Source organism: Phyllobates terribilis, unplaced genomic scaffold (genome assembly GCF_046119375.1).
Source record: "Phyllobates terribilis strain yellow unplaced genomic scaffold, ASM4611937v1 Scaffold_7__3_contigs__length_470593459, whole genome shotgun sequence".
Classification (NCBI taxonomy): domain Eukaryota; kingdom Metazoa; phylum Chordata; class Amphibia; order Anura; family Dendrobatidae; genus Phyllobates; species Phyllobates terribilis.
Window position 1 is genome coordinate 266,957,647 of NW_027362767.1, and position 14,083 is coordinate 266,971,729.

Below are 14,083 nucleotides of genomic sequence, written 5' to 3' on the forward strand. Positions count from 1 at the left end.
GATTGGCTGACAGAGGAAGTGATCTCCTTCTGTCAAACGCCTCATGCTCCACTGTCACTATTGGCAATGGCATATAAAGGATTAAACTGATGGATCGGTAAAACACTGATTATACTAATTAAGTCCGGAGACTGGATGTGTGCTTAAAGGGGTTATTTGGCCATAGGGTATAAGTCTGCAGTCACTTTGTATTCACTTTATGCAAGTGAATTGAGCGAGGCTGGACACGTCTAGTTGGAATGTGTCCAGAAGTGTGCAGATTGCATACTTCTGGTCACATGCCAGCACCAAAGATTCCTCACAGCGTACCGTGTACCAAGTATGCAATGGACCAGGCAACTGTTAGGTGGATTCATAACTGGCTTAGTGATCGGACTCAAAGGGTGGTTGTAAATGGCTTCACATCCAGCTGGATGAATGTCTCAAGTGGGGTACCACAGGGCTCCGTCCTGGGACCTGTATTGTTCAACATCTTCATCAATGATTTAGATGAAGGAATTGAGGGTAAACTGATTAAATTTGCTGATGACACAAAGCTAGGAGGGATAGCTAATACTAGAGAAGAGAGAGAGAGGATTCAAAAAGACCTAAATAAACTGGAGCAGTGGGCAGCAACCAACAGAATGGTTTTTAACAGGGAAAAATGCAAAGTACTACATCTGGGCAATAAAAATGAAAAAAGCATATACAGAATGGGAGGAATAGAGCTAAGCAGCAGTACATGTGAAAAAGACTTAGGTATACTAATAGATCATAGACTGAACATGAGTCAACAGTGTGATGCAGCAGCAAAAAAGGCAAATACAATTCTGGGATGTATTAACAGAAGCATAGAGTCTAGATCACGTGAAGTCATTATCGGTCTTTACTCCTCTTTGGTCAGACCTCATCTGGAATACTGTGTACAGTTTTGGGCACCACATTTTAAAAAAGACATCGACAAACTGGAGCACGTTCAGAGAAGAGCGACCAGAATGGTGACTGGTCTGCAAACCCTGTCCTATGAGGAACGGTTGCAGGATTTGGGAATGTTTAGCTTGCAAAAAAGAAGACCGAGCGGAGACTTAATAGCTGTCAACAAATACCTCAAGGGCTGTCACATTGTAGAAGGATCATCTTTATTCTCATTTGCACAAGGAAAGACTAGAAGCAATGGGATGAAACTAAATGGGAGGAGACACAGATTAGATATTAGAAAAAACTTTTTGACAGTTAGGGTGATTAATGAGTGGAACAGGCTGCCACGAGAGGTGGTGAGTTCCCCTTCAATGGACGTCTTCAAACAGAGGCTGGACAGACATCTGTCTGAGATGATCTAGTGAATCCTGCTTTGAGCAGGAGGTTGGACCAGATGACCCAGGAGGTCCCTTCCAACTCTACCATTCTATGATTCTATGATTCACAAGTCTACAGTCCCATAGAGTGACTGCAGACTTGTAGCCTAAGGCTGGACAACCCTTTTAAGATAGGCTCAGGCCGCTGATTGCGCCTGTAAAAAGAAAAACAAAAAAAGCGGTACAGTGCGATCAGCAAGATGGATCTGTCAATCATGTAGCATTAAGGGGTTAATAACAATAGAAAATCCAACATTTGTTAATGATATTGATTACATTGGCCTTGATTTATACACTGTGAGTACCCCTTAAAATAATCACCGCTGCCCTCTAGTTACATTTACATAGCAGTCAGAATACACCTTTTATATGTCGCTATGTGCTCTTTTTTTCTTAGGAATTCTGTTTCGCAGTGGACAGTTTACTGTGGAAGAAGACGAGATCATCAGAAACAATGCACAAGAGTTTGCTTCACGGATTGGAATAGAATCTCCAGTGATGCTTTTCCATCCCTATTTGTTTCCAGAAGTCAGTAACACCTTGTCAAAGCTGAAAACAAAATATCGATTTCGAACAAGACTTGGTAAAGTGAAAAAATTAAAAAAATATAACCACCATTATTTATTATTATAGCGCCATTCATTCCATGGCGATTTACATGTGAAAAAGGGTATACATAAAAAAAAAAAAATTACAAAAGTCTTCAGCAATATAAGTCAGCGACTGGTACAGGAGGAGTGAGGACCCTGCCCGCGAGGGCTCAGTCTACAAGGGATGGGTGAGGATACAGAGGGTGGGGGTAGAGCAGTGCAGCGGTAAGGTGGAGCGGTGGTTACTGCAGGTTGTACGATTGTCGGAAGAGGTGGGTCTTCAGGTTCCTTTTGAAGGTTTCCACGGTAGGCGAGACTCTGATATGTTGGGGTAGAGAGTTCCAGAGTAGGGGGGATGCACGGGAGAAATCTTGTATGCGTTTGTGGGAGGAGGAGATAAGAGGGGAGTAGAGCAGGAGATCTTGTGAGGATCGGAGGTTGCGTGCAGGTATGTAAGTGGTCAAAGAGGGAGCAGGAGGAGAGGTGGGAGGACAGTTCAAGGTGGACTTGTTGTTCCAGTAGTTTTGAGGCATAGGGGAGAAATGATATGGGGCGATAGCTGGACACAGAGGATGGGTCAGTGGAGGGCTTGTTGAATATGGGTGTGATGGAGGCATGTTTGAAGCATGAGGTGAAAACACCAGTTGTTTGTAATAGGTTGAAGAGATAGATTAGGGTTGGGATGAAGACTGTGGTGAGGTTTGGGATGAGGTGGGATGGGATCGGGTCAAGTGCACAGGTGGTGATTTGTGATCTTGAGAGTAGAGAGGAAAGTAGATTTTCTGTAATGGTGGAGAAGCTGGTTTTGGATGAGGAGGGCTGAGCGGTTGTGAGGCGGGGCTGTGGTAGCTATAGGCCAAAGCTTTCTCTGATGTTATCGATCTTCTGCTTGAAGAATGAGGCAAAGACGAGAGGGAGAAGGTGTTGGGGAACGGAGGAGAGAATTGAAAGTGTTAAATAGCGGTTTAGGGTTGTGAGACAGGGAGGATATGAGAGATGAGAAGTAGGTTTGATTTGCTGCAGTGAGTGTGGACTTGAAAGTAGTGAGGGATTGTTTGAATGCGATGAACTTATTTTAGGAGTGGGATCTTTTCCATCTCCGCTCAGCAACCCTGGAAGCCTGCCTCAGTTCTTTAGTCAGGCTGGTGTGCCAGGGTTGCCTGTTGAATGTGCAAGCTTTGGTATGTGTGAGGGAGCGACCTATTCGAGAGCTGCAGCCGTCGTGGTGTTATATAAAGTGACAGCAACATCTGCATTGTGTAAGGAACCTATGTCTGCAAGAGAGAGAAGGGACTCAAAGTGAGTGTAAATCAAGGTGTTTGAGATTTCTGTGAGGGTGTGCAAGTTTGTGGAGTGGGGGTTGTGCACCTGGATAGGAGAGAAAAGAGAATGCAAGTAGGTTGTGGTCAGAAAGAGGGAGAAGTGAGTTAGAGAGTTTAGATAGGGAACAGAGGCGGGTGAAGATGAGGTCCAGTGTGTGGCCATCTTTGTGAGTGGCTGCAGAAGGCCATTGCTCCTATCTGCAAGAATATAACTACTATAATAATGCTCCCTATGTACAAGAATATAACTACTATAATACTGCCCCTATGTACAAGAATATAACTACTATAATACTGCTCCCTATGTACAAGAATATAACTACTATAATACTGCTCCCTATGTACAAGAATATAACTACTATAACACTGTCCCCTATGTACAAGAATATAACCACTATAATACTGCCCCTATGTACAAGAATATAACTACTATAATACTGCTCCCTATGTACAAGAATATAACTGCTATAATACTGCTCCCTATGTACAAGAATATAACTACTATAATACTGCTCCCTATGTACAAGAATATAACTACATATAATACTGTGCCTATGTACAAGACTATAACTACTATAATACTGCTCCCTATGTACAAGAATATAACTACATATAATACTGTGCCTATGTACAAGAATATAACTACTATAATACTGCCCCCTATGTACAAGAATATAACTACTATAATACTGCTCCTATGTGCAAGAATATAACTACTATAATACTGCTCCTATGTACAAGAATATAACTACTATAATACTTCTACGTACAAGAATATAACTACTATAATACTTCTACGTACAAGAATATAACTACATATAATACTTCTCCTATGTACAAGAATATAACTACTATAATACTGCGCCTATGTACAAGAATTTAACTACTATAATACTGCCCCCTATGTACAAGAATATAACTACTATAATACTGCCCCCTATGTACAAGAATATAACTACTATAATACTGCCCCCTATGTACAAGAATATAACTACTATAATACTGCTCCCTATGTACAAGAATATAACTACTATAATACTGCCCCCTATGTGCAAGAATATAACTACTATAATACTGCTCCTATGTACAAGAATATAACTACTGTAATACTGCTCCTATGTACAAGAATATAACTACTATGATACTTCTCCTATGTACAAGACTATAACTACTATAATACTGCTCCCTATGTACAAGAATATAACTACATATAATACTGTGCCTATGTACAAGAATATAACTACTATAATACTGCCCCCTATGTACAAGAATATAACTACTATAATACTGCTCCTATGTGCAAGAATATAACTACTATAATACTGCTCCTATGTACAAGAATATAACTACTATAATACTTCTACGTACAAGAATATAACTACTATAATACTTCTACGTACAAGAATATAACTACATATAATACTTCTCCTATGTACAAGAATATAACTACTATAATACTGCTCCCTATGTACAAGAATATAACTGCTATAATACTGCTCCCTATGTACAAGAATATAACTACATATAATACTGTGCCTATGTACAAGAATATAACTACTATAATACTGCTCCCTATGTACAAGAATATAACTACATATAATACTGTGCCTATGTACAAGAATATAACTACTATAATACTGCCCCCTATGTACAAGAATATAACTACTATAATACTGCTCCTATGTGCAAGAATATAACTACTATAATACTGCTCCTATGTACAAGAATATAACTACTATAATACTTCTACGTACAAGAATATAACTACTATAATACTTCTACGTACAAGAATATAACTACATATAATACTTCTCCTATGTACAAGAATATAACTACTATAATACTGCTCCCTATGTACAAGAATTTAACTACTATAATACTGCCCCCTATGTACAAGAATATAACTACTATAATACTGCCCCCTATGTACAAGAATATAACTACTATAATACTGCCCCCTATGTACAAGAATATAACTACTATAATACTGCTCCCTATGTACAAGAATATAACTACTATAATACTGCCCCCTATGTGCAAGAATATAACTACTATAATACTGCTCCTATGTACAAGAATATAACTACTGTAATACTGCTCCTATGTACAAGAATATAACTACTATAATACTTCTACGTACAAGAATATAACTACTATAATACTTCTACGTACAAGAATATAACTACATATAATACTTCTCCTATGTACAAGAATATAACTACTATAATACTGCGCCTATGTACAAGAATTTAACTACTATAATACTGCCCCCTATGTACAAGAATATAACTACTATAATACTGCTCCCTATGTACAAGAATATAACTACTATAATACTGCCCCCTATGTACAAGAATATAACTACTATAATACTGCTCCTGTGTACAAGAATATAACTACTATAATACTGCCTCCTATGTACAAGAATATAACTACTATAATACTGCCCCCGATGTACAAGAATATAACTACTATAATACTGCCCCCGATGTACAAGAATATAACTACTATAATACTGCCCCTGATGTACAAGAATATAACTACTATAATACTACCCCCGATGTACAAGAATATAACTACTATAATACTGCCCCCGATGTACAAGAATATAACTACTATAATACTGCCCCCGATGTACAAGAATATAACTACTATAATACTGCCCCCGATGTACAAGACTATAACTACTATAATACTGCCCCCGATGTACAAGACTATAACTACTATAATACTGCTCCTATGTACAAGACTATAACTACTATAATACTGCTCCTATGTACAAGACTATAACTACTATAATACTGCTCCTATGTACAAGAATATAACTACTATAATACTGCTCCTATGTACAAGAATATAACTACTATAATACTGCCCCTATGTACAAGAATATAACTACTATAATACTGCTCCTATGTACAAGAATATAACTACTATACACTGTGTTTCAAATTATTATGCAAATAATATTTTCTCAGATTTTCCCAAATTACCTATATGAATTGCAGTCATTGTAATTTTCCAGTCAAATAACTATTAGAGTACAATTGAAAGGTTTTTGTACAAACTGCCTATGATAACAGAATATTTAAAAAAAAATAAAAAACTCAAAACTGCACTCAAAATGCATGTTCCAAATTATTATGCACAGCAGAGTTTTCAACCTTTTCATTTTAATAAAGAACAAACAAATGGTCATTTTTGAAATTCTAAGCATTAGCAGGTTATTACAAACTGAAATCAAACAGTTTTCAACTCAAAACTTTATTCTAGGTGATGTTACATTTGCACATAGGACCCCTTGTTCGAAAGGAGCTTCTGAACTCTCTCGTCCATTGAATTTGTCAGGTTTTGGATGGTTTCTGCTTCAATTGTTTTGCATGAGGACAGAATACCCTCCCAGAGCTGTTGCTTAGATGTGAACTGCCTCCCGCCATCATAGACACTCCTTTTGATGATGCTCCAGAGGTTCTCAATGGGGTTGAGGTCAGGGGAGCATGGGGGCCACACCATAAGTTTGTCCCCTTTTATGCCCATAGCAGCCAGAGATGCAGATGTGTTATGTGCAGCATGAGACGGGGCATTATCATGCATGAAAACGATCTTGCTGCGGAATGCACGGTTCTTCTTCTTGAACCATGGAAGGAAGTGCTGTTTGAGAAACTCAACATACATTATGGAGTTCATCTTTACCCCTTCAGGGATCCTAAAAGGGCCGACAATCTCTCTCCCCATGATTCCAGCCCAAAACATTACTCCACCTCCTCCTTGTTAGCGCCGTAGCCGTGTTTGCATGGGGTGTCCATCAACCAGCCATCCTCCACTCCATCCATCTGGACCATCGAGATCATTTCATGCATGATAATGCCCCGTCTCATGCTGCACATAACACATCTGCATCTCTGGCTGCTATGGGCATAAAAGGGGACAAACTTATGGTGTGGCCCCCATGCTCCCCTGACCTCAACCCCATTGAGAACCTCTGGAGCATCATCAAAAGGAGTGTCTATGATGGCGGGAGGCAGTTCACATCTAAGCAACAGCTCTGGGAGGGTATTCTGTCCTCATGCAAAACAATTGAAGCAGAAACCATCCAAAACCTGACAAATTCAATGGACGAGAGAGTTCAGAAGCTCCTTTCGAACAAGGGGTCCTATGTGCTAATGTAACATCACCTAGAATAAAGTTTTGAGTTGAAAACTGTTTGATTTCAGTTTGTAATAAGCTGCTAATGCTTAGAATTTGAAAAATGACCATTTTTTTTTGTTCTTTATTAAAATGAAAAGGTTGAAAACTCTGCTGTGCATAATAATTTGGAACATGCATTTTGAGTGCAGTTTGAGTTTTTTTTTTTTAAATATACTGTTATCATAGGCAGTTTGTACAAAAACCTTTCAATTGTACTCTAATAGTTATTTGACTGGAAAATTACAATGACTGCAATTCATATAGGTAATTTGGGAAAATCTGAGAAAATATTATTTGCATAATAATTTGGAACACAGTGTAATACTGCCCCTATGTACAAGAATATAACTGCTATAATACTGCCCCTATGTACAAGAATATAACTACTATAATACTGCTCCTATGTACAAGAATATAACTACTATAATACTTCTCCTATGTACAAGAATATAACTACTATAATACTGCTCCTATATACAAGAATATAACTACTATAATACTTCCCCCTATGTACAAGAATATAACTACTATAATACTGCTCCTATGTACAAGAATATAACTACTATAATACTGCTCCTATGTACAAGAATATAACTACTATAATACTTCTCCTATGTACAAGAATATAACTACTATAATACTGCTCCTATATACAAGAATATAACTACTATAATACTTCCCCCTATGTACAGTACAGACCAAAAGTTTGGACACACCTCATTTAAAGATTTTTCTGTATTTTCATGACTATGAAAATTGTACATTCACACTGAAGGCATCAAAACTATGAATTATCACATGTGGAATTATATACTTAACAAAAAAGTGTGAAACAACTGAAAATATGTCTTATATTCTAGGTTCTTCAAAGTAGCCACCTTTTGCTTTGATGACTGCTTTGCACTCTCTTGGCATTCTCTTGATGAGCTTCAAGAGGTAGTCACCGGAAATGGTCTTCCAACAATATTGAAGGAGTTCCCAGAGATGCTTAGCACTTGTTGGCCCTTTTGCCTTCACTCTGCGGTCCAGCTCACCCCAAACCATCTCGATTGTGTTCAGGTCTGGTGACTGTGGAGGCCAGGTCATCTGGCGTAGCACCCCATCACTCTCCTTCTTGGTCAAATAGCCCTTACACAGCCTGGAGGTGTGTTTGGGGTCATTGTCCTGTTGAAAAATAAATGATGGTCCAACTAAACTCAAACCGGATGGAATAGCATGCCGCTGCAAGATGCTGTGGTAGCCATGCTGGTTCAGTATGCCTTCAATTTTGAATAAATCCCCAACAGTGTCACCAGCAAAGCACCCCCACACCATCACACCTCCTCCTCCATGCTTCACGGTGGGAACCAGGCATGTAGAGTCCATCCGTTCACCTTTTCTGCGTCGCACAAAGACACGGTGGTTGGAACCAAAGATCTCAAATTTGGACTCCTCAGGCCAAAGCACAGATTTCCACTGGTCTAATGTCCATTCCTTGTGTTCTTTAGCCCAAACAAGTCTCTTCTGCTTGTTGCCTGTCCTTAGCAGTGGTTTCCTAGCAGCTATTTTACCATGGAGGCCTGCTGCACAAAGTCTCCTCTTAACAGTTGTTGCAGAGATGTGTCTGCTGCTAGAAATCTGTGTGGCATTGACCTGGTCTCTAATCTGACCTGCTGTTAACCTGCGATTTCTGAGGCTGGTGACTTGGATAAACTTATCCTCAGAAGCAGAGGTGACTCTTGGTCTTCCTTTCCTGGGGCGGTCCTCATGTGAGCCAGTTTCTTTGTAGCGCTTGATGGTTTTTGCAACTGCACTTGGAGACACTTTCAAAGTTTGCCCAATTTTTTGGACTGACTGACCTTCATTTCTTATAGTAATGATGACCACTCGTTCTTCTTTACTTAGCTGCTTTTTTCTTGCCATAATACAAATTCTAACAGTCTATTCAGTAGGACTATCAGCTGTGTATCCACCTGACTTCTGCACAACACAACTGATGGTCCCAACCCCATTTATAAGGCAAGAAATCCCACTTATTAAACCTGACAGGGCACACCTGTGAAGTGAAAACCATTTCCGGTGACTACCTCTTGAAGCTCATCAAGAGAATGCCAAGAGTGTGCAAAGCAGTCATCAAAGCAAAAGGTGGCTACTTTGAAGAACCTAGAATATAAGACATATTTTCAGTTGTTTCACACTTTTTTGTTAAGTATATAATTCCACATGTGTTAATTCATAGTTTTGAAGCCTTCAGTGTGAATGTACAATTTTCATAGTCATGAAAATACAGAAAAAACCTTAAATGAGAAGGTGTGTCCAAACTTTTGGTCTGTACTGTACAAGAATATAACTACTATAATACTGCTCCTATGTACAAGAATATAATTACTATAATACTGCCCCCTATGTATAAGAATATAACTACTATAATACTGCCCCCTATGTACAAGAATATAACTACTATAATACTGCCCCCTATGTACAAGAATATAACTACTATAATACTGCCCCTATGTACAAGAATATAACTACTATAATACTGCCCCTATGTACAAGAATATAACTACTATAATACTGCCCCTATGTACAAGAATATAACTACTATAATACTGCTCCTATGTACAAGAATATATCTACTATAATACTGCTCCTATGTACAAGAATATATCTACTATAATACTGCCCCCTATGTACAAGAATATAAGTACTATAATACTGCTCCTATGTACAACAATATAACTACTATAATACTGCCCACTATGTACAAGAATATAACTACTATAATACTGCTCCTATGTACAAGAATATAACTACTATAATACTGCCCCCTATGTACAAGAATATAACTACTATAATACTGCCCCCTATGTACAAGAATATAACTACTATAATACTGCCCCCTATGTACAAGAATATAGCTACTATAATACTGCCCCCTATGTACAAGAATATAACTACTATAATACTGCCCCTATGTACAGGAATATAACTACTATAATACTGCCCCCTATGTACAAGAATATAACTACAATAATACTGATCCCTATATACAAGAATATAACTACTATAATACTGCCCCCTATGTACAAGAATATAACTACTATAATACTGCCCCTATGTACAGGAATATAACTACTATAATACTGCCCCTATGTGCAAGAATATAACTACTATAATACTGCCCACTATGTACAAGAATATAACTACTATAATACTGCTCCTATGTACAAGAATATAACTACTATAATACTGCTCGTATGTACAAGAATATAACTACTATAATACTGCCCCCTATGTACAAGAATATAACTACTATAATACTGCTCCTATGTACAAGAATATAACTACTATAATACTGCCTCCTATGTACAAGAATATAACTACTATAATACTGCCCCCTATGTACAAGAATATAACTACTATAATACTGCCCCCTATGTACAAGAATATAACTACTATAATACTGCTCCTATGTACAAGAATATAACTACTATAATACTGCCTCCTATGTACAAGAATATAACTACTATAATACTGCTCCTATGTACAAGAATATAACTACTATAATACTGCCCACTATGTACAAGAATATAACTACTATAATAATGCCCACTATGTACAAGAATATAACTACTATAATACTGCCCACTATGTACAAGAATATAACTACTATAATACTGCTCCTATGTACAAGAATATAACTACTATAATACTGCTCCTATGTACAAGAATATAACTACTATAATACTGCTCCTATGTACAAGAATATAACTACTATAATACTGCCCCCTATGTACAAGAATATAACTACTATAATACTGCCCCCTATGTACAAGAATATAGCTACTATAATACTGCTCCTATGTACAAGAATATAGCTACTATAATACTGCCTCCTATGTACAAGAATATAACTACTATAATACTGCTCCCTATGTACAAGAATATAACTACTATAATACTGCTCCTATGTACAAGAATATAACTACTATAATACTGCTCCTATGTACAAGAATATAACTACTATAATACTGCTCCTATGTACAAGAATATAACTACTATAATACTGCCCCCTATGTACAAGAATATAACTACTATAATACTGCCCCCTATGTACAAGAATATAGCTACTATAATACTGCTCCTATGTACAAGAATATAGCTACTATAATACTGCCTCCTATGTACAAGAATATAACTACTATAATACTGCTCCCTATGTACAAGAATATAACTACTATAATACTGCCCCCTATGTACAAGAATATAACTACTATAATACTGCCCCTATGTACAAGAATATAACTACTATAATACTGCTCCTATGTACAAGAATATAACTACTATAATACTGCTCCTATGTACAAGAATATAACTACTATAATACTGCCCTCTATGTACAAGAATATAACTACTATAATACTGCCCCCTATGTACAAGAATATAACTACTATAATACTGCCCCCTATGTACAAGAATATAGCTACTATAATACTGCTCCTATGTACAAGAATATAGCTACTATAATACTGCCTCCTATGTTCAAGAATATAACTACTATAATACTGCTCCCTATGTACAAGAATATAACTACTATAATACTGCCCCCTATGTACAAGAATATAACTACTATAATACTGCTCCTATGTACAAGAATATAACTACTATAATACTGCCCCCTATGTACAATAATATAACTACTATAATACTGCTCCTATGTACAAGAATATAACTACTATAATACTGCCCTCTATGTACAAGAATATAACTACTATAATACTGCCCCCTATGTACAAGAATATAACTACAGGTGGTTATTACTAAATTAGAACATCAGCAAAAAGTTAATTTATTTCAGTTCTTAATACAAAAAGTGAAACTCATATATTATATAGAGTCATTACAAACAGAGTGATCTATTTCAAGTGTTTATTTCTGTTAACCCCTTAATGACTGGAGCCTTTTCCATTTTTGCTTTTTCATTTTTTGCTTCTCTTCTTCCCAGAGCCATCGCCGTTTTATTTTTCATTCAATATGGCCATGTTAGGGCTAATTTTTTGCGGGACAATTTGTACTTTGAAACGCCAGCACTGGTTTTACCATATTGTGTACTGGAAAACGGGAAAAAAATTCCAAGTGCAGTGAAATTTCAAAAAAATGCAATTCCCCGGTTGTGTTTTTTTTTTTTTTTTTTTTACCACCGCCGACCACTAGGTGGAGCTCATAGCAAGCGAGATATGACAACCACAGGGGTCTTCTGCAGACCACGGGTTGTCATGCCCACGCATCAGTGACCTGCGATCACGTGACTGGGTCACCGATGGGCGGGGCTAATGCCGCACTTCTGGCTTGGCGATGTTAAATGCTGCTGTCAGAGATTGACAGCGGCATTTAACTGGTTAACAGCCGCAGGTGGATCACAATTCCACCCACGACTGTTGCGGCCACATGTCAGCTGTAAGAATCAGATGACATGTGTCCGGTTCAGCACCGGAGCCCGTGCTGAACCGGGGGTGATGGCCTGGGGAGTAGTAATACGCCCCAGGCCAGTAAGGGGTTAATGTTGATGATTATGGCTTACAGCCAATGAAAACACAAAAGTCATTATCTCAGTAAATTAGAATACTTTATAACAACAGCTAGAAAAATGTTTTTACAATCCGAGATAGTGGCCTTCTGAAATGTATGTTCAGTAAATGCCCTCAATACTTGGTCGCGGCTCCTTTTGCATCAATTACTGCATCAATGTGGCAATGTGGCATGGAGGCGATCAGCCTATGGCACTGCTGAGGTGTTATGGAAGCCCAGGTTGCTTTGATAGCCGCCTTCAGCTCGTCTGCATTGTTGGGTCTGGGGTCTCTCATCTTCCTCTTGACAATACCCCATAGAGAATCACATAGGAAGCCTGTACAAGTGTTTTTTGTTAATTATTCTAATTTAGTGAGATAATGACTTTTGTGTTTTCATTGGCTGTAAGCCATAATCATCAACATTAACAGAAATAAACACATGAAATAGATCATTCTGTTTGTAATGACTCTATATAATATAGGAGTTTCACTTTTTTGTATTGAAGAACTGAAATAAATTAACTTTTTGATGATATTCTAATTTAGTGAGATGCACCTGTACTATAATACTGCCCCTATGTCCCCAGTATAATAAAACCGCTATTATACTCTGCCACTTCTTTTCTTGCACAGTTGATGGATTGCATCGTTTCGCATGTCATGTATACGGTCGAGGAGTAAAGTTATTTTCACCTGTATCAACAAGAGGACGGTGAGTTTACAGTTATGTTTTTCGCCATGTTATTTTTCACTGGGTAATATTGGAACCCCGGGTGTTGGCTGTCGCCCAGCATGCGGCTGACACAAATGATAGTAACCAAGTCTGTTCTTCCCCTTCCATCAGGCTATTACCAATTCATCTTAGTGTCAGTAGAAGGCAGGGAAAGGTCTGGTTTATTGTGATTTAGCACTACCTTTTTTCTTGTAATCCATTTAGTATTTTTCTCTCTGTTATAGGTTGAGAATCAGAGCGGGATAGATCACTTGGCCTCCCCACTACTTTTAGAAAGCCTTTGCTTATACAGTCGTACTGTCTCCCCTTTGTACCCGATGGCATGTATCTGCTCCCTCATTCTTCTATGCAGGCAATTGGTCCGTGC

At 37.9% G+C, this 14,083-nt stretch overlaps 1 protein-coding gene across 4 annotated transcripts in view; it reads left to right on the top strand.

Moving 5' to 3' along the window:
* TTF1 (transcription termination factor 1) overlaps positions 1-14,083 on the top strand; it is a 76,617-nt gene that overhangs the window by 11,361 nt on the left and 51,173 nt on the right. For all 4 annotated transcript variants that reach the window (XM_073640669.1, XM_073640671.1, XM_073640670.1 and 1 more), the window contains exons 6-7: positions 1,732-1,917; positions 13,617-13,695. In XM_073640669.1, coding sequence (XP_073496770.1) covers positions 1,732-1,917; positions 13,617-13,695 — 265 coding nt within the window. The remainder of the gene's footprint in view (positions 1-1,731; positions 1,918-13,616; positions 13,696-14,083) is intronic.